The 20,121-nt window shown below is 44.1% G+C and overlaps 1 protein-coding gene across 1 annotated transcript in view; it reads left to right on the top strand.

Annotated features, from left to right (window-relative positions):
- nup155 (nucleoporin 155) overlaps positions 1-19,447 on the top strand; it is a 37,861-nt gene extending 18,414 nt beyond the window's left edge. The window contains exons 18-35 of the mRNA XM_084324410.1: positions 2,888-3,026; positions 3,539-3,605; positions 3,732-3,847; positions 4,141-4,244; positions 6,656-6,789; positions 8,345-8,536; positions 9,463-9,601; positions 10,011-10,146; positions 10,798-10,951; positions 11,071-11,175; positions 12,001-12,155; positions 13,094-13,223; positions 13,552-13,665; positions 14,007-14,127; positions 14,786-14,896; positions 15,600-15,736; positions 16,018-16,124; positions 17,220-19,447. Of these exons, the coding sequence (XP_084180536.1) occupies positions 2,888-3,026; positions 3,539-3,605; positions 3,732-3,847; positions 4,141-4,244; positions 6,656-6,789; positions 8,345-8,536; positions 9,463-9,601; positions 10,011-10,146; positions 10,798-10,951; positions 11,071-11,175; positions 12,001-12,155; positions 13,094-13,223; positions 13,552-13,665; positions 14,007-14,127; positions 14,786-14,896; positions 15,600-15,736; positions 16,018-16,124; positions 17,220-17,358 (2,300 nt within the window). The 3' untranslated portion in view covers positions 17,359-19,447. The remainder of the gene's footprint in view (positions 1-2,887; positions 3,027-3,538; positions 3,606-3,731; positions 3,848-4,140; positions 4,245-6,655; positions 6,790-8,344; positions 8,537-9,462; positions 9,602-10,010; positions 10,147-10,797; positions 10,952-11,070; positions 11,176-12,000; positions 12,156-13,093; positions 13,224-13,551; positions 13,666-14,006; positions 14,128-14,785; positions 14,897-15,599; positions 15,737-16,017; positions 16,125-17,219) is intronic.
- The last annotated feature ends 674 nt before the right edge of the window (positions 19,448-20,121 follow it).

Raw genomic sequence — 20,121 nt, 5'->3', positions numbered from 1 at the left:
GTTTCTGTGTGTGTGTGTGTCTGTGTCTGTATTTACAGTACTGTACCATATCAAAAAAAAATAAGCAAACTAGACTAGATGTAAATGTAATGTGTAAATGTGTGTGTGTCTGTCTGTCTGTGTATGTGTGTGTGTGTGTGTGTCTGTGAAACATGTCTTGTACTCATTTACCTCACTAAATACAGCAATGTGTAACTGTAGATTTCAAGAGAGAGAGAGCGACATTTATAATAATTATATTATTAATTAGTTTTTTTACACACACACACTAATAACATGATCATAACCAGAGAAAACAAGACCAAAGACAACTGGAATAGAATATCACACAATTTTATTAAAAACACAGAGAATAATAATCAACAGTAGCAATTGTATTGTACAATGAACAACCCTATATATCACTTTTGGATTACAATAGTAATACAAGGTGCCTCATATGATATTTGGCAGAGAGCGCGACCACAATGAATCTAGGCAAAATACTGATTTCTTTTGATTTCTCTGTTTGAGAGAGAGAGAGAGAGAGAGTGTGTGTGTGTGTGCAGGGGAGTAGCTGGGGGGGGGGGGGGGTTAGGATGATTCCAAGGGCCCAGCAAATGCCCCACATTTTTTTATAGATTGGGGGCCCCACATTTTTTAATAGATTGGGGGGCCCACAAATTGTTTCTTTCATGGGGCCCAGAATCTCCAGCTACGCCCCTGTGAGCGCACCGTTCTACTCTAGAGAGCTGTCATGACCGTGATGCGCGCTTGAATGAACTGCGAGATAACTCATAACTCGTACACACACGCACTCTGTCTGCCATACAGTAGTTTATGTTGTTTTAGCGCGACGTGGGTATATACACGGGCGAGGATGAAAAGCATAAGACTACTTTTAATACATAAATTAACGTTCTGTCGGGTCCCGTGTATTCTCGAGAGAGAATGATAATAATAATAATAATGCAGGACCAGATTATATTATCAACGACAGACAGTGAGAAACACAACCCCCCCCCCCCCTCTCGCGCTGAAGAATATGCATATTAGATCACTCGGTGATTAACACCTATGCGCTGTTGGTGTGTGCGCGCGTCCATGGATGTGACGCGCGATGTAGTTTTTATCGCAAATGGAGATTATTACAAGCATACCATATAGCAAGAATTAAACGTATTTACAAGTCGTATTAGGTTTAACAAGTTGGGCGACCTATACCTTACATGTCAAAGCACTAGAAATGGCAATTTTTCTATTTTTATCGATTTCTGAAAAGATGTCCTTTTTGAGTATTTAAGAGGGATTCGAATTTCTTTTGTTGTCCGCCGACGGGTTCAAAGCTCCAGCGTGACTCCTAAGGGTTAATCATAAGTAGTAACTTTGATGCAGTAGCTTGTGTGTGTGTGTGGGGGGGACTGGGGACCGTTGTGGAGGTCGTGAGTGAGTCTAAACCACATTGCATGCTTGCACGATGAGATATAATAATGATAATCTAGCGTTGATTTCAGGAAGATTCGATAATCAGGTGAAAAATTACAACATGTTTATTGAATTACACAAACGCTGTTTTCACGTCTTTTTCCTGGAATTACTCAGAAGCACCCAAACTATATTCATATTTAAAACGGAAATATACGGATGAAAAAATTATCTGTTTTTTGCACGTTGACTGGAAGCAACTCACTGACACTCGACGGCGTTATTAGACCCATAGCTATAATATAAAATATAGGTTTAGCTCTACAAACTACAACTACGTTTACATGGGGTTAATGGACGGCAAGGCCAGGTCACTTCCCGGAAGGGGCGTGGCACTCAATGTGTTAATTAATGTTGCGTTTCTTTTTCAAATGTAGCCAAGAGTAAAGACCCTAACCCTATCAAAATAGCACTACGTTTGTTTACCAATGAGCTAAATATGAGTTTATGAATATTTTTCATGTCTGTTCAATGTTAGCATGGTGTTATTCACCGTCAAAGATAAAAAAAAATATATATATTCTCTACTTTTGGTTCATTACAATTTACTCAAGCATAGTAACAGACAGTATTTCTGACACTGGGAATACATGCAAATGGCCTTGTAGAAGTGGAGCAATATTCCATTGACTTCGGTATGTACTTTTAGGCAAATCTTCTGAAAATAATAGCTAGGGCTTAAGTGGTTAAGTTCTGACTTTATTGTTTGTCCTCCTCGTTGCTTTGCTCCTTTTTTAACATTAGAACTCGTTTGACTCTTATTTTGTGTCAATTTTACGTTTGTCTATTTTAATGTTTTAATGTCCATTTCTTGAGGCTGATTCGATGCATCGTAAAATCTTTCATTTTCACCAAAGTTTGATTAATTTCCAATTGATCACTGATTTGGATTATTTTTAAAGTGTTTTTTTTAATTTTTTATAAAAGTGACTAGGCTGATAATGTCATTTAAACCTTGCATCAGGGTATTAAAGGTAGAATCTGTAACCTTGCATCAGGGTATTAAAGGTAGAATCTGTAATGCCGTCACACAGTGACCTCTGGGCAAAAGAGCCCTGCTTGGTGTTGCATTTTGGTAATTATTTTTGTTTTGGCTGGATGTTTGGTTTGGAGTTGAGTGGGGAGGGGAGGGGTTGCTATTGCTGGCCACACGTCAGGCTCTACTTATTATACTGTGCATTTCTCCAGACCTCTCTTGGCAGAGCCTGAGGTGTGGTCCGCAATAGCAACCCATCCCCTATATCCACTCAAATACAACCCACACATCAGACCAAAATAATGTAAACTAAGTGCAGTACCGAGGGGCGCAATGCGGCCGAGCTCTTGGGTCACGGTAAGATTTCTATTCAATGATCACAGGATTCAGGTTAAAATGTTTGTTTACACAGGATGACTGATCATCATGCGTTGTGTCTGTTCTCAGGCATGATGCCACCCCCTTCGTCCACGCCCTTCATGGCAGCCATGCCTTCTGGCCCCATCGCTGGCTTGTCGGCTGGACCAGAGGTGATCTTCTCAGGGAAACACAACGGCATCAGCGTCTACTTTGCCCGCATTCTGGGGTCAGTTGTATAACCGAGCATAACATTCTGTGGTCAGCTGTATAACAGCATAACATTCTGTGGTCAGTTGTATAACAGCATACCATTCTGTGGTCAGCTGTATAACAGCATAACATTCTGGAGTCAGGTGTATAACGGCATAACATTCTGTGGTCACTTCAGCTGTATAACAGCATAACATTCTGTGGTCAGGTGTATAACAGCATAACATTCTGGGGTCAGGTGTATAACAGCATAACATTATGGAGTTAGGTGGTGTATAACAGCATAACATTCTGGGGTCAGGTGTATAACAGCATAACATTCTGGTGTCAGTTGTATAACAGCATAACATTCTGGGGTCAGTTGTATAACAACTGCAAATCCTCTACTGGTTTGACACATTTTGACAGAGTTATCTTGGTCACAACCTAATTACTGTCACTCCCTCTTTGAATCATGTCTGGAGCTCTTGGCTCTGGCTTGCTGGAGAAAGAGTCTCCTCATCACCTGTTTTATGTCATTCATAACAGAAACATCTGGGATGGGAGTCTTGGTGTTGAGAAGACTATTACCAACGGGAATCAGACTGCCAGTATTGTAAGTATTATAACTACTTAAAATGACCATCCTTAGTGTGATGATGATGATGATGATGGTGGTGGTGATTATTAGGACACCAGTAGTGGCTGATTTCCAGTCTTGCCGCCCCTCGCTTTTCTCTAGATGGAGAGCACTGTTGGCGCCTCTGATCTGGAGTCGGTTCTTCTGGAGCTGAAGGGTCTGATGGAATTCCTCGACAAGAACTCTCAGTTCAGCCCCTCCTCCCTGGGTGCAGCCAGGTAACACTGCTCAAAATGTGGACCTCAACGTTGACAGATGTGATCATTTCACCATCTACAGTACAGTAATTCTACATTTTGGAGTTAGATTAACATAATTTCCCCATCCTACTGTCATTGTGTTTTTTAAATTGGATAATTTGGTAAATAAGTACATTTTCACAGCCCACAACGCAGATGTTGATGATGTTGCCGTCTCTACAGTACACACCAAGCCGAACATTGAGTTGTCTTGTTTGTCGTTTCCCCCGCGTGGCTGAATGGTAACATCTGGTCTGTTGTGTGTCTCTCAGCTTCAGCTCGCCTGCCAACCTGCAGCAGCGGCTGCTGGGCTTCATGCGTCCCGAAGGAGCCACGTCGCAGCAGGTCCAGCAGGAGCTCCAGAGGAAGTATCACAGTGAGTGATGACCGCGGAGCAGCTGCCGCCGCCTCACTGCCTCAGACACACACTTCTGATCCGCTGCCTTTCATCAAAGCCATATAGACACAGACGACCGTTAGCGCCTCGGGGTCAAACTGGACAAGAGCGGTTGATATGAAACCCTTTTTTTTCCTCCATCGTAGAGATCTCTTTCAATTTGTGGAAAAAAGGCAGCAAATTGAATCTCTTGACTTGTATTTCTGACATTGTTACACCCGTGGCTTTTGTGATCAGACATCTGACCCGTACCAGCAGAGTTATCATTGTTCAGTGCATCCCTATCACATGCCTTCTTTTCTTAGTGAGGGGGCATGACATGATGTAGTCTCTCTGACATGATGTAGTCTCTGAGATGATGCAGTTGTTCTGACATGATGTAGTCTCTCTGAGATGATGCAGTTGTTCTGACATGATGTAGTCTCTGAGATGATGTAGTTGTTCTGACATGATGTAGTTGTTCTGACATGATGTAGTCTCTCTGAGATGATGCAGTTGTTCTGACATGATGTAGTCTCTATGAGATGATGCAGTTGTTCTGACATGATGTAGTCTCTCTGAGATGATGCAGTTGTTCTGACATGATGTAGTCTCTCTGAGATGATGCAGTTGTTCTGACATGATGTAGTCTCTCTGAGATGATGCAGTTGTTCTGACATGATGTAGTCTCTCTGAGATGATGCAGTTGTTCTGACATGATGTAGTCTCTCTGAGATGATGCAGTTGTTCTGACATGATGTAGTCTCTCTGAGATGATGCAGTTGTTCTGACATGATGTAGTCTCTCTGAGATGATGCAGTTGTTCTGACATGATGTAGTCTCTCTGAGATGATGCAGTTGTTCTGACATGATGTAGTCTCTCTGAGATGATGCAGTTGTTCTGACATGATGTAGTCTCTGAGATGATGTAGTTGTTCTGACATGATGTAGTTGTTCTGACATGATGTAGTCTCTCTGAGATGATGCAGTTGTTCTGACATGATGTAGTCTCTATGAGATGATGCAGTTGTTCTGACATGATGTAGTCTCTCTGAGATGATGCAGTTGTTCTGACATGATGTAGTCTCTCTGAGATGATGCAGTTGTTCTGACATGATGTAGTCTCTCTGAGATGATGCAGTTGTTCTGACATGATGTAGTCTCTCTGAGATGATGCAGTTGTTCTGACATGATGTAGTCTCTATGAGATGATGCAGTTGTTCTGACATGATGTAGTCTCTATGAGATGATGCAGTTGTTCTGACATGATGTAGTCTCTATGAGATGATGCAGTTGTTCTGACATGATGTAGTCTCTGAGATGATGCAGTTGTTCTGACATGATGCAGTTGTTCTGAGATGATGTAGTTGTTCTGAGATGATGCAGTTGTTCTGAGATGATGCCGTTGTTCTGAGATGATGTAGTCTCTGAGATGATGCAGTTGTTCTGACATGATGCAGTTGTTCTGAGATGATGTAGTTGTTCTGAGATGATGCAGTTGTTCTGAGATGATGCAGTTGTTCTGAGATGATGTAGTTGTTCTGACATGATGTAGTCTATGAGATGATGCAGTTCTGAGATGATGCCGTTGTTATGAGATGATGTAGTCTCTGAGATGATGCAGTTGTTCTGACATGATGCAGTTGTTCTGAGATTATGTAGTTGTTCTGACATGATGTAGTCTCTATGAGATGATGCAGTTGTTCTGAGATGATGCAGTTCTGAGATGATGCAGTTGTTCTGAGATGATGTAGTTGCTCTATGAGATGATGCCATCGTCTCCTGAAGTTGATCAGATCTGATGATTCTACTACATGGAAGCATTTGCTGGGATCTTTACAGCTCAATATAGTGACTTGGTTTCGTTCAGAGGTTCCCAAATAGTCTCAAGTCGAACACCTTTAATGAGCATTAGGTCATGGACCCCAATTTGATACGATTTTGACAGAGGGACCCCCCCCCCCCCCCCCCCCATCTGAGAAGACTTTTGTTGTTCGGTATGATTTATCACTTGGTTACATAGCTGTCTGTACTGTCTGTAGGGAGATAACTGTGGACAGAATTCAACCTATGATCAAAATAAACATTCATTCATTGTGCTTCTAGTGAATTAAGTTCTAGTGAGATTAAACTATTTCCTTCTTTAGCGGGAGACCCCCCTGTAGCCTTCTCAAGGACCCCCACTTTTGACAACCGTGGACTCGGGTCAGTCAGAGCAACCGTACCAGGCCAGACCCTGGATCATTGTTGACTTTGCATCTACATCATCCACACATCCTGTTTAATCTTCTGGATCTCGTCCCTCCTCTCTCTCCATGTCCCTCCCCTCTCCCCGTCCCTCCTCTCTCTCCCCGTCCCTCCTCTCTCTCCATGTCCCTCCTCTCTCTCCCCGTCCCTCTCCTTGTGTCCAGCCGAGGCCCAGTCCTATGAGAAGGTGTCCCTGCAGGGCATCCAGCAGCTCGTGCATCGCTCCTGTCAGTCGCTGGCCCTCTGGAAGCTTCTCTGTGACCATCAGTTCAGCCTCATCATCTCTGAGCTGCCCAAGGTACTCACACACACACACACATACACACACACACACACCGTATAGGTCTGAATATAAGACGATTTAAGATGGCCCCTCTTTTTCAAGACTAATAAAAAAAATAAAAAAAATTGAAGACTAATCATTTGTCAATCTCCTGGAAGCGGACCGTGGCAAGCTTTTCTCTTGCTGTTTGCATTTTTAAGGCATTTTTTTTGGGCTTGCCATCTTCTAACGTCACACTCTGTAACATCATATTTTTTGGCTGCTTGACAGTTGTTTGATGCGCTTTGTGCTGTTATGGTAGAATGACCTATTGGAGTAAAGGAACGCAGTGCGGTGGACTCCACATTGAGAGATTCTTAGAGTGAAGGAACGCAGCACCTTGGACTCATAGCTCGTACTCTAAAGTTTTGTGTTATTTGTCACATATAAGGTACATGTACATTATAGTGAAATGCTTGGTTCTGTATGACCCTCCTTAAATTGTGCTTCATACAGTAAAAGGTAAAACAATAAAGACCAAACACTATACAAAATATACAAAACTAAAATGTGCAAAATGCAAAAAAAAAACAAATGCAAAAACGAGTTAGAAGAGTTGGTGCAAATAATTTTGGAATAAATAGATAAATATGGTGTAATGTTTATAAAAAATAAAAATAAAAGTTTAAAGTGAATGATGGATTCTTACTTTCCGTCTCCGTACACAGAGTGCGGGTATCGCAGGTGTGTGTGTTTCTCCTTTGCACCTGTCGCTGTGTGTGAGGGGGAGAGGGAGATACAGGGAGAAAGACGCTTGGGGAACACGTGATCTGTTGTAGTAGTGAATGTATAATGACATTTACAAGTCAAAACCCTGGAAATAAGACGACAACCCTTTTTCTGATTTTCTATTTCTAGGGAAAGAAACCTCGTCTAATACGGTTCTTCTGCTCCCTCCCCCTATAGCAGGGGTGATAATATACAGCACACATCAGGGCTTTCCCCAGGACCTTCAAACAAGATGGTGCAGAGTCTCAACTAGGGGGTGGAGGCAAAATAATTGGCAATAAAGAAAAAGCCATTTGCTGTAATAATTTCCTGCAATTTAAAAACATAATTTCAAGAAAATAGCAAACGCAAGTTATTTATATAAGTACAGTGTATAAGGTTACACAATAGTTTAACATTGAACACGCACAGACACAGTGGCACAGAAGACCGGGCAATCATGTATTAGACAGTGTAGTGATGTGGCTGTTTCTAATCTGGCCCCAAGCTTTCACTGCAAAAAAAAAATATATATATATATATATATGTATATATATTTATTTATTATTATAGTATATATATATTTTTTAAACCACATGGTGGCATAGGCGCATTGTCATAGTGGAGCTGCGCCCCTGTACCATGTTTAGGGAAAGCCCTGCACATAATCTGTAGCCGCGTTCCCCCGAGCGGCTTGGCCGGATGTAAGCCTTGGCAGTAGCGCCGCTTGACAGGACGTAAGACTCTACGAGCCATTGTTGTGTTTTACGAGCTCCTCCGTCTGAACCGCTTCAACAACCCGAGTGCTCTTGTCCGGCTGCAGGAGTTCCAGGACCAGATGAAAGGGGTGAGCTTTAAGGACGTGGTGATCCGGGGCAAGGAGCTGACGGGAGCCCTCATCACGGCCCTCATCAACGTCTACATCAAAGACAGCGCCTCGGTGGACGCCATCAGCACCCACCTGCGGGACATCTGTCCCCTGCTCTACAGCAGCGACGACAGCATCTGCTCCAAGGTGCACACAGGACACGCACACACACACGCACGCACAGGACACACACACACACACACAACCGGCCAATGTCCCCACGTACAGTCGGGTCCATAAATATTTGGACATTGACACAATTTTCACAGTTTTGTCTCTGTACACCACCACACACCACAATGGACCTGAAATTAAATAAACTAGATGTGCCTTAAGTGCAGATTTTCAGCTTTAATTTGAGGTAGGGCTGGGTTCAATCTATCTTCATTTGAATTGGCGATTATTGATTCATAAGATCCCAAGATCGATCTTAAAAAAAAATATATATATATTATCCCCCAATTTAGTCGTTATGCCAATTCCCTTCCTGGTCTTTGCACACACTGCCCCACTGTCGGTCTGGGGAGGGTGTAGACCAGGGGTCGGCAATTAAGTTTGGCCTCAGGATAGGAATTTTCCATTGGTTCTCCCAGCCCACGTGACCATTTCTAGCATTTCCATTGGCTATAGTGACAGACCTAGATAATGATTGTGGAAATACAACAAATCTATGAAACCACTTACTGAGATATCACCCAGATGTGACATATGCAAAAGTACATTCATGTAACTGCTTGAGAGTCAATTCTTAATGTAAACAATTGATATTTTTAACAATGCAACATGTTTGAGGGTTCCTTGAACCATTGACTCGAAAATCAAATCGAATCGCGACCTTGTGAATCGGAATCTAATCGTTTTGGGAAATCAGTGGTGATACCCAGCCCTAATTAACGGTGTAGGAATTACAACAGTTCCTACCTGATGTATTGTGCACCCACACTTTTTTAAGCAGATCTTTGTTTCATTTAAAATCTATTGTGGTGGTGTACAGAGGAAAACTGTGAAATATTTATCGACCAGACTAGGTAAAAAAAAAATCCTCTTTAACGTGTGGTGGATCTCCTTTCCAGGCTAATGAGCTGCTGCAGGGCTCCAGGCTGGTCCAGAACAAGGCAGACAAGGAGAGAACCCTGAGGGAGTCTCTACGGCTCTACCAGCAGATCAGCCACCATGCAGACCTGCCACTCGTCTGCTCCCAGTACAGGCAGGGTAAGGACACGGACATGGACACGGACACGCGCACACACACACACGTAGAGGCACACACACACACACACACACACACACGTAGAGGCACAGACACAGTGACACACCAGAGTAGGAATGTTTTTTTGTTCTTTTTTTTCAAATGATTTTTGGAGGGCTTTTTTGCATTTTTAATATGGCAATTAAATTGGAACCCTTTTTTCTCAATGTATATGAATATTCACAGTTGTGATAATTGAAACACAATGTTACACAATGACCCCCCCATCCCTCATTTTCTATCCTTGATTTTAGGGCCATTCTTTGCAAACGTTGTTTATCCAATCTTCAGAGGCACAATCTTCATAGTGTTTTAATTTGCTACCCTGACTGTGATAGAATGTACGCTAAGGAGCCCGTTGTTCTCCCTCAGTGCGTTTCTACGAGGGCGTCCTGGAGCTGTGCCTCACGGCTGCAGACAAGAAGGACCCCCAGAGGCTGGGCCCCCACTTCTACAAGAACGGAGAGCCAGAGGACGACCAGGCGGGACAGCAGGCCTTCCAGGAGAGGTAACCAAGACTAGCTCTGCAGACACCCCCAAGGGGATTTGTACCACACTCCATAAGCCTACTTAGCAGGATAGAAACACGGTCCAACCTACACGGGACAGTGCAATATAAAAGGGCTGTGCAAATTGCAATACAACATAACCTTGGACTTATGGGACGGTGCCACATCAAATTAATGACGTTGGTTGGGAGGGAAGGAAGGGGTTAATGACATTGTTTCTCTGATGTCTGTATGTCTGTCTATGCTGTAACATGGCTGTTCGTGTGTTTTTCTTTTTTGTAACGGTAAAAAAAAAAAATATATATATATATATATATATATATATATATATATATATGAATTTCTGTATCAACAGACAATAAAGAACTACCGGTATCTTATCATAATAATTGTATATAATGGAATTGAAAGTTGTAAGAGCGCAGGGAAGGAAATCGGAAGCACACAAAAACACATCCAAGTTGCACAAGAGTCGAGTCACACAAGACCTGCTTCCTTTTGAAGTTCCTGGGTGATATATATTTATTCTTCAGGTATATATTCTATTAAAGCGGTAGCCGCGCAGAACACCGTCCCCCAGGATGAGCTGCATGAACGAAGGGCCTCTTGCAGTGGTCTGTCACTGACCACCACCGTCTCTCCACTTCCAGGCTGTCGTGCTACAAGTGCATCTCGGACACCATGCAGGAGCTGGTGAATCAGAGCAAGGCCGCTCCGCAGTCCCCCAGCGTCCCCAAGCAGCCGGGCCCGCCCGTGCTGACCTCTGACCCCAATATGCTCAGCAACGAGGACGCCACTGCCCACGTGAGTGACGACGAGACTGGGCCGGTCGACCGCTGGGTTCCGGGCCACGCGGGGGCGTAAAATGACCCGGATACGTAGCGGTGCACATTTTGACATGTTTCTCTGGTTCTGTTGTGCAGTTTGAGCAGATGCTGGGTCTGGCCCAGAGGTCTCAGGATGAGCTGTTCCACATAGCGCTCTACAACTGGCTGATCCTGGCCGACCTCACTGACAAGCTGCTGGAGGTAACGGCCCTGTGACACAAGTTACACATGTCGTTTTTCTTTTTCTGTAACTGTCTCACCACATATCTCACACTATATGTATTTACGGTATGTACAGGGTATCTGCGGGGTATTAAATTCTGAATTTGCACAGGTATTTCATTTTGGGGGGGAGGGGGCAGCCTGGCTATCGGGAGATGAAATAATATTAAATATATGAAATGTTTTTGTATTGAAGTTGTTGTTGTTTGCGGGGCTACCGGGAGCTAGGTGCGTCTGGCAAGAGCTTGTATGGAAGGTGTGAGAATTTCGATTGGTGCTGCAAGTGCAGCTTGTTGAAACCTGCCGATACCCAGATGTAGATGCATCGATCCTAATGTGACGATTCAACTGCATCGATTTGAAAATGTTAGAATAGATTATAATCGAAATAAAAAAAATATATATGCTTTTCTTTTATTATTTATGTATTGTTTTTATTGACCTATAGTCCATTCATGCTGAGTGAATCAGTTCCCCCAGCCACATTTGTGTATTCAAATTTGTTGGGGGAATTAACTGATAGAAAATGTATCGAATTGAATCGTGGTCAAATGAAGAGATTTCATGATGCATTGAATCGTTGCCTGAAGAATCGTAAACGAATTTAATCGCTGTGAGGTCGCATCGTTACACCCCTAGTAGACATGAATAATATTCATATATTAGCATTTATTAGCAATCAATTCCATTTCAATAAGATATTATTAATAATTAAAAACGAGTGAGTCACTTACCACATTCTCAGGGTGTGGCATGATGTTGGTGTGTTGATGGTCTGTTCCCTCCCGTCTGGCCTGTGTCCAGGTGAACTCTCCGTACCTGGAGGAGCACCTGATCCACATGATCAGGCAGGACCAGAGTAAGGTCCGGAACATGGACCTGCTGTGGCGCTACTACGAGAAGAGCCGCAGCTTCGGCAAGGCGGCTCACGTCCTGGCACGCCTCGCAGACATGCACAGGTTCGCTCCCCCGCGCCCATCGTAAAGATGCAATCTGATTGTTGTTGTGTTTTTTTTTGCATTCCTGCCTCCGTATGAGTTCATAAATCAAACAACCTCTGACATAAGTTTTCTTCATGCTTGCATGCTTGCATGCATTATCCAGTTCATACATAAATTTGTTGCCCTACAAAGGCAAAATTATTTAATTTAAAAAAAATGAAGTGACAGCCACCACAGCTTGCCTCTGCAGAAGTGCAGCGGCATATATTCATAACATACGCACACACAGTACATATATATTACATGCATGCCATACACACAGTACATATACATGCATACACAGTACATAATACATGCATACATAACACACGTACACACAGTACATGCATACATAAATAACACCCATACATAGTACAATACATATATAACATGCATACCCACAGTACATATACATACAATACTTAAAAGCTCGATTTCACTAAGGGCCTGTGTCCATATAGCGTTTTTTTTTACTGGCAGAAAAGCGCTGTGATGAAGAATGAGGGGGGGGGGGGAAGGCTGCGTATTAGTTTTGTATCTATGGCAACAATATATCTATCACCAACCACCTGACCACTGTTGTATGCCTGACTAGCACGCTGTTGCTTTTGAATGAGTGGTGATGTTCCTGCCGTCACCACCACGCAGTCTGACGGCCGTGGAGCAGGGAGGGCGTGGGCGCGTGACTGGTTGTCTGGACAGAGCTTTACCTCTAGGCGGCCGCCTGCTGCTGCCCGATACACTCACTGCTCTTTGGGAACTGTTTAAGAAAGACGCTGGAGCCCAGAAAGAAACTATATGAACACGAGCCCTAAGGATACCCGGGGGGGGGGGGGAAACAAGTTTAAATGTTCATGTAAGTCAAACAAGTATTCAACAAGTATTTACTGTTGTTGTTTCCGTTTGGGACCCTGCAGCACGGAGATCTCTCTGAAGCAGCGTCTGGAATACATCTCCAGAGCCATCCTGTCTGCCAAGAGCTCCTCCAGCATGTCCTCCCAGGGAGCGGACGGAGAGTTCCTCCACGAGCTCGAGGAGAAGATGGAGGTACCGAGAGCTTGAGCCGCCCCACGGCAAACACAAACATGATCCTGACGGTGTAGCGAGCCCTTTATAGGCCCCTTTTTAGGGGTGCATTATGCGGTTTAGGAGGAGAAACATTGGCAGAGTTTCCAATTAGTTTTCAGTACATATTTACGTTGGCATAAATTGAAACAAAATTATTGTGAGGCGCTGTGAACCTTTTTTGAACAGTTTTTTTATTCGGGTATTAAAATATACCAACAATGTTGTTTCCCCACTTCTCTTGAGTTAAAAATGTCACCCCCAAAACTCCATATTAATTCCCGTTTTCTCTGCTTCCTTCGCTCCCCAGGTGGTGCGTATTCAAGTACAGATCCAGGACACCCTGAGCAGGCAGTACTCCCAGCATCCTTCAGTGCAAGGTGCCATCTCCCAGCTTGACTGGGAACTCATGGACATCACCAAGGTAACGCACTGATTTCTGTCTTATCCAGTACTGCATCATCGTCTGGTATAACGTATTTTATATTAGTCATATCGATGGCCGAAGCACAAAACCTCCTATCTGCATAACAAAACCTCCTATCAGCACTTTGCGAGGCACTAATACCTGGTCGGTATTGTTAACACGTAATATAGTCTAAAAACAGTGTATTGTATTTGGTATCCTTAGCATTGTGCAAGAAAACAATACGAAAACACTTTCTCAAAAATTTGTTTTTCTGATTCTTTGTTCTTTGGCCATTGATATGTAATCTGTGTTAATTGTTTTATGAGTAAACATTGCACTGTGTTCTCCTTCTGCAGCTCTACGGAGAGTTCGCTGACCACTTCAGGTTATCCGAGTCCAAGCTGGCCATCATCCACTGTGCTGGACACTCTGATCCCATCCTAGTGCACTCTCTGTGGCAGGAGATCATGGAGAAAGGTACGTTTATTCATCTCTTCACTCCGTAAACCCTTTCTGAACAGAATTTTACATGAATTGCTCCATTTATCTAGATTCAATGTTGCGCTGTTATTTTTTTCTCTGCCATTTTGTCAAGCTAATGTCCTCACATGTCAAGTGTGTCCTACCCTCAGTATCAACATTTCCCTTTTTTAGCTTCCATAGTGTATTTGATGGAATTGTGCATTTTATAACCTCCATTCATTACCCCCCCCCCCCCGCACCAGAAGGGCTGGGAATACCAGAGGGCCCCACCATACAATATTATCACCATACGATAGTATTGAGTATTGTGATAACATATTGCTATAACATATATTGCGATTCCTTACCTTTTTTCGACTGCAAATTATGTCCCCAAAGGAAAACTTGTCAACATCTGTTTTATCTAATAAGATCAAAGTTTTCAATCTGTTCATCACACGTCAGTAATTTTTATTGCAGCACAAAAAAATATATATTGATAAGATTGCAAAATATCATGATGCTATGCTGTATCGACCCCCCCCCAACCTTAACACCCGGTACGACGAACAACGGGGTTTAATGGACGTTGAGCCTCTGCCACACCTGCTCCAGTATATCTGTGCCGTATTATATATTCCATACAGATGAACGCTTATAATGTGTGTTGCAGAGCTGGGGGACAGCGTGGCCATGAGCCCAGCAGACAGAATGAGGGCTCTCAGCTTAAAACTGGTGTCACTGGGGAAGATCTACGCCGGGACCCCTAGATACTTTCCTCTAGGTAAGTACCCCGCTTATACCTTTCTTTAATTAGGAACCATTTCATTCTCCTGATCTTACATTTGCCTGCTCCCCTATCTTCTTAAAGGGGCATCTTGCCAATTTTTACCCTCAATCCTATTGTTCTGTTGTGAGAAACCCATCGCTGGATGAAGTCGCCCAGTGGAGAGCAGACCGCCCCCTAGTGATTATTTCTTCAGCGTCCTTCCAGTTGGCCCTACGACGGTTTTGACTGTAGTTCTTAGTTATTACAGTCATACGTGACACAAAACATCAAAGACGGAACTAAACCCGATCCCCTCCCCTCCCTACATAAACTCGAAACAACAAACGATAACGGGTCTGCTCTTCGTCTGGGGTGATGTCATCTGGGCGAAGCCGATGGCGGCTGAGCTCTGGAGACGCGGGACACGTCGGTATGTTTTATGTCTGAATGTGCCATGTCCCCTTGTCCTCACAACAGCCCTTTAATCGACCGTGTAATTAGACTCGTCTCACCGGTGATTTACTTAATTATTCTCTAATGACAGTGGCCTGTTGAAACACGTTCGCCCCGGGGGACGGGAATATTTGCCGTAAGCAAAAACAGATCATTTATCCACTGGATGACTGATTCTGATAGGCAGAAAACATCTTCAGTGAGATCCCCTGCCTGAATATGTCTCGCTAACTAACGATTGCCTTTTCTGGCTTTGTGTTCCCAGAGTTCCTGGTGAAGTTTCTGGAGCAGGAGGTGTGTCGGCTGAACTGGGATGTGGGCTTCGTCACCTTCACCATGCAGGAGATAGGAGTGCAGCTGCCTCGACTGCTGGAGGTCTACGACCAGCTCTTCAAAACACGGGTACACGCCTTGTCATGAATTAAAACTGTGTGTGTGTGTGTGGGGGGGGGGGGGGGGGGGTCACCTGGTTCCCGGTTCGATTCCTGCTCCTCCCAGGCAGCATGTCGAAGTGTCACGTAACCCCTAATTGCTCCCGATGAGCAGGTTGGCGCCTTGCATGGTCGCCTCCACCATCGGTGTGTGAATGGATGGTGAGGAACAAAATTGTAAAGCGCTTTGGATAAAAGCGCTAAATGCACCATTTTATGAGTCCATGTCTCACTATGTCTCCCCGTCTGCAGGACCCCTGCTGGCAGCGCCTGAAGAAGCCCCTCCACCTGGTAGAATGTATCCATGTGCTCCTGATGGGATATGTGGACGACCCCAGTAGGGTTCCAACCTACGACAGGTAACCATGACTCCTTGCTACTTGCGTCTCGGTTGCTTCAGATACAAAGAAGGTTCAGGACGTGCGGCTAGGTGGTGTAGTGGGCAAGGCGCTCTCCACCAATGCGGGAGACGCTGGGTTCGATCCCAGTGCTCCGCATTGCCATCAGCTTGGCTGGTCGTTCATACTAATACAATTGGCAGTATTAGGGGGTGGGAAGCTGATGGGTGGGGATCGGACGTTGTGGACAGCGACTCCTACAGGTCGGTTGGTGCGCCTGCGCAGCAGAATCAGGAAGCGACGGGGGCGGCGTGTCCCTCCCACGCAGACCCCCGACGCTGAGAGATTGCGCTGTGCAGGTGAAAAGATGCGACGGCTGCTTCCTCGAGTACCGGAGGGGACATGTGTTGTAAGGCTTCGTCCACATTGCAGCCGGCTTGTGGGAGGCATGGCCTAACAGCGTTCGAGACAGGGGAGGGTAGAATTGGACGATACGAAATTGGGATGGGAGAAAAATAGAAAAGGTAGATCAAAAAAAATAAGACAAAGAAGGTTCAGGGCAGCTGCTTGGTCCCTTCAATTACCTTAAAGGCGTGGATCTGATTGGTAGGGATGGGTACCGAATTCGGTACTTTTAAAGGTACTTACCGAAACACGTCGGTACTACCGAGTATCGATTCACGTGAGATACTGATAAAAAAAAATATATATATATATATATTTTTTAACTTTTTTCTTTTCATGTCAACGTTCACACGCACAATATACGCTTACTTAGGATTTGACTTGGTTCAACAACAAAGCAGTCGGGGAAAAAACTGTCAAGTGTGGTTATTTGAAGTTTGGATTTTTTTTCCACAACTGAGGTAGGTAGATTACATTTTTAGAGACTAAAGTACCGAAAAAAGGTACCGTTGGGTACCGGTATCGATTCACAGGTACCGGTATCGGTTCAAATGTGAACGGTACCCATCCCTACTGATTGGTGGGTTCTCGTGTCACCTGGTGGGCTGCACAGTGCACAGGTTGCTCGGTAACCTAAGAAATTAATCTAAAAACAAGTCTCTTCCCCGGGGTAAACTTCCTCTAGTTAACGTTTCTGTCCATCTCTTCCAGACGGCGGTTTACGAACGTGTGTCTGGATAACATCTGCGGCTACCTGGTAGAGCTGCAGTCCTTGAGTCCGAACTCTGCTCTGCAACAGACCATCGGCAACTTCAAGGCTCTGCAAGCCAAACTGGAGAAGGTCCACTGAGGTGGCGTGGGACCGCTAAGACGGGGGACAGGAGACTACTGGAACTAGCACTGTTCAGAGAATTAAACGGCGTCCATGACGGCTTTACATCATCAACGAGCAACGGCATGGAGTGAATTTGCCACATTAGCCCGCTAGCGCGTCTGTCTGAGCCATGTAAAAAGGCTGTACCATTTCCTTTAGTACTTCTATATTTGCCCAAACTCGCAAAATGCAATCGCACACCAAGCACAAATAGGAGTAACAGTAGGAGATCCGTGGTAGTAGATCCATGATAGCAGATCCGTGGTAGTAGATCCATGGCAGCAGGTTTTGATGTGGATTCATCACAAGATGATGACTGAAGCAAGCATTTTAAGTCGGGGTTCGTCATCTTCTTCGTCTTTCTCACCAGACTGCACATTATTACAGACATCGAGTGCGGGTGTGCGAGTGCATGTCTCGAGTTTGAGCAAATATGAGCGAACCTGTAAGTACATTAGGAAATTGTATGCCTTTTTGTTTTTGCGGCACAGATATACATGGCTAGCAAACTGGAACACTGTCGCGACTAGGAGGGAATGATTACCCACAACACCCCTGGCCTCGTCTGCCTCCTGTTTTGACTGATAGTTTGCTAGATACGTGACGCTGACCAGAGAACAGTGGAGTCTCCCTGTGGAGACCAGAGAGAGCACCTCACCTCTGGAAGACTGGTCTCCTGAATGTTCCACGAGGCCGGCAGGTCCTCCATCTTTACACCCCGCTTCATGTTTTATGCGTGTGAACATTTGTTGTTGAACCTAAACATTGCGTTAAACTGCTGCAGAAAAAAAATTACTGACGGCTGTACGTCGTACTGGTTTCAGATACAAAACCAATGCATTTAAACCATCGCTTGTTCTTGATCTCCAGGTCAAGATATACAATGCACATTATAAATGCACTTACCGAACACGACTGCTCCCAGATAGGAAGGTTTGGTAGGTTTGAGTCCACCGTCAAATGTGACACTTGACAAAGTATTGGTATTTAATCATGTCGAGGGAGAGACATTTAATTTGTTCTGCGTAGGGCTGTCACCTCTTTCCCCCAAATCAAAACAAGTTTGAACGAATCCAAAGTAAAATAATTCGTTCCAACTCATTTGAGCATTTATGTAATCTGAATCCTCTATTATAACTACCCCCCCTAGCCCCATGCCTTTTCATAATAGCAATCCCCAAAAAACAATTATAGTCATCCATTTGTATAGTTGTAATTGAGTATTGCCTCTGGACAGGCACCCGAGAGAGAGAGAAAGGAAGATGAAGAGAGCAAGTGAGTGTGGGAAAACATGCTCATTTCTGGCGAAAGGACTCCACGATTGATAGGATGACAAACGTCCTTTTATTGGTAACGGTCGACATGGCTCCTGTAATGAGTTCTGTGTCCACGTGATGAGTTTAGATGAACTCCCGCAGCCCCCGTCTGCAGTCCCCCCCCCTCTGGTCCATCAGAGAGGAGAGGCGGACACAGACGTGCAGAGAGAAGCATACGAGGAGCAAGGCACCGGAATATCAATTCATTAATATACATTTGAGACATTTTTACCAGATCGCTACAGTTCCATCATTTAACAATTTGCCGCGTTGGATCGATAAGTCGATATTCCCGGGGGGGAGGGGGGGGGGGTGATGGCCCTGGGTCTGTAGACTTTGGGGCCCTGTTCAGTCTATATGTCCTCATCAGAACAGGGAGTGGAGCGTTGTACTCTCCAACAATATACAGATATAACAACCAAAATCCCTTTCTTTCCGCCAAAAGTCTGTCCCATTTTTGTATCTACATTGGTCGTTATGTCTACGTGTCTTGAGGTGAACGGAACAGATTGTATGAGCGATTGTGTGTTGCGTGTACCTGAGCTGAGGTAAATCTAACCTCAATCAATCCTTTTTACATAATGGTGCTGTTCAAGTTGCCGCACTCAGAACTTTGACCTGCAGTGAGCGATTTGTTATAGCAAACCATTTCTACATGTAAGTGGGATCTTTTTTTATTTGTCCTAGTTTTTGTAAAGTTTTTATTGAATATTGCATTGAAAATAATTAAATATACAATTTGTTCAGGATCTTTGTATTGTATTTGCCTGGGTAGCTGTACTTGTGTGAACCAACAGGGTTATGAATAAATAAACTAGGTTGAGAGATACAATTTTAGTTTGCCAGAGGCTTAACAACAGGAAACCGCATTAAATTGTTAGTTCTGGATAATTATGTGTGATACTGCAGAGGGGTCCCTGTCATGAAGGCCTGTACTTGTTTAATGGAAGATAATTAGTCCTCAGGGCAACTTGCTGTCAACACAACCGTGATCATAATTGCTCAGGGGGCATTGTCTCCAATTATTTAGGCACGAAAGTAGAGAACATAGTGCCTCATTCTTAATCGCCTCAAAAATAATTATACTTTTGGCTGACGATGCCAAACTGATTTCCTTCATGTTGTCCGCTTTGTGGAAAACGTAATATGAAGTAGGTGCAAAACATTCCATGACTAGTATGAACTTGAAGTTCCTTTTATTCTGACATGGATTATTACAAATAAAATCTACATTGTTAGCACAGTAATCTACTGTTGTTGCTGACGGTAAAGAGACATGCGTGTTGGATACGTACTCCTGATCTTGACCGAGGCATTGGAGTTGGACCTGGAGTTGGTCACTGGGGCGCCGGTCTCTGGACGCCCACCGCTCCTCGATGGTGAGGATGCGGAGGACAAATTCCTGGTATATGCAAACATGTAC

This window comes from Notolepis coatsorum (assembly GCF_963971535.1).
Source record: "Notolepis coatsorum genome assembly, chromosome: 11".
In the NCBI taxonomy this organism is placed as follows: Eukaryota; Metazoa; Chordata; class Actinopteri; order Aulopiformes; family Paralepididae; genus Notolepis; species Notolepis coatsorum.
The sequence above is the reverse complement of the archived record's forward strand: the minus strand, read 5'-3'. Positions and strand labels throughout refer to the sequence as shown.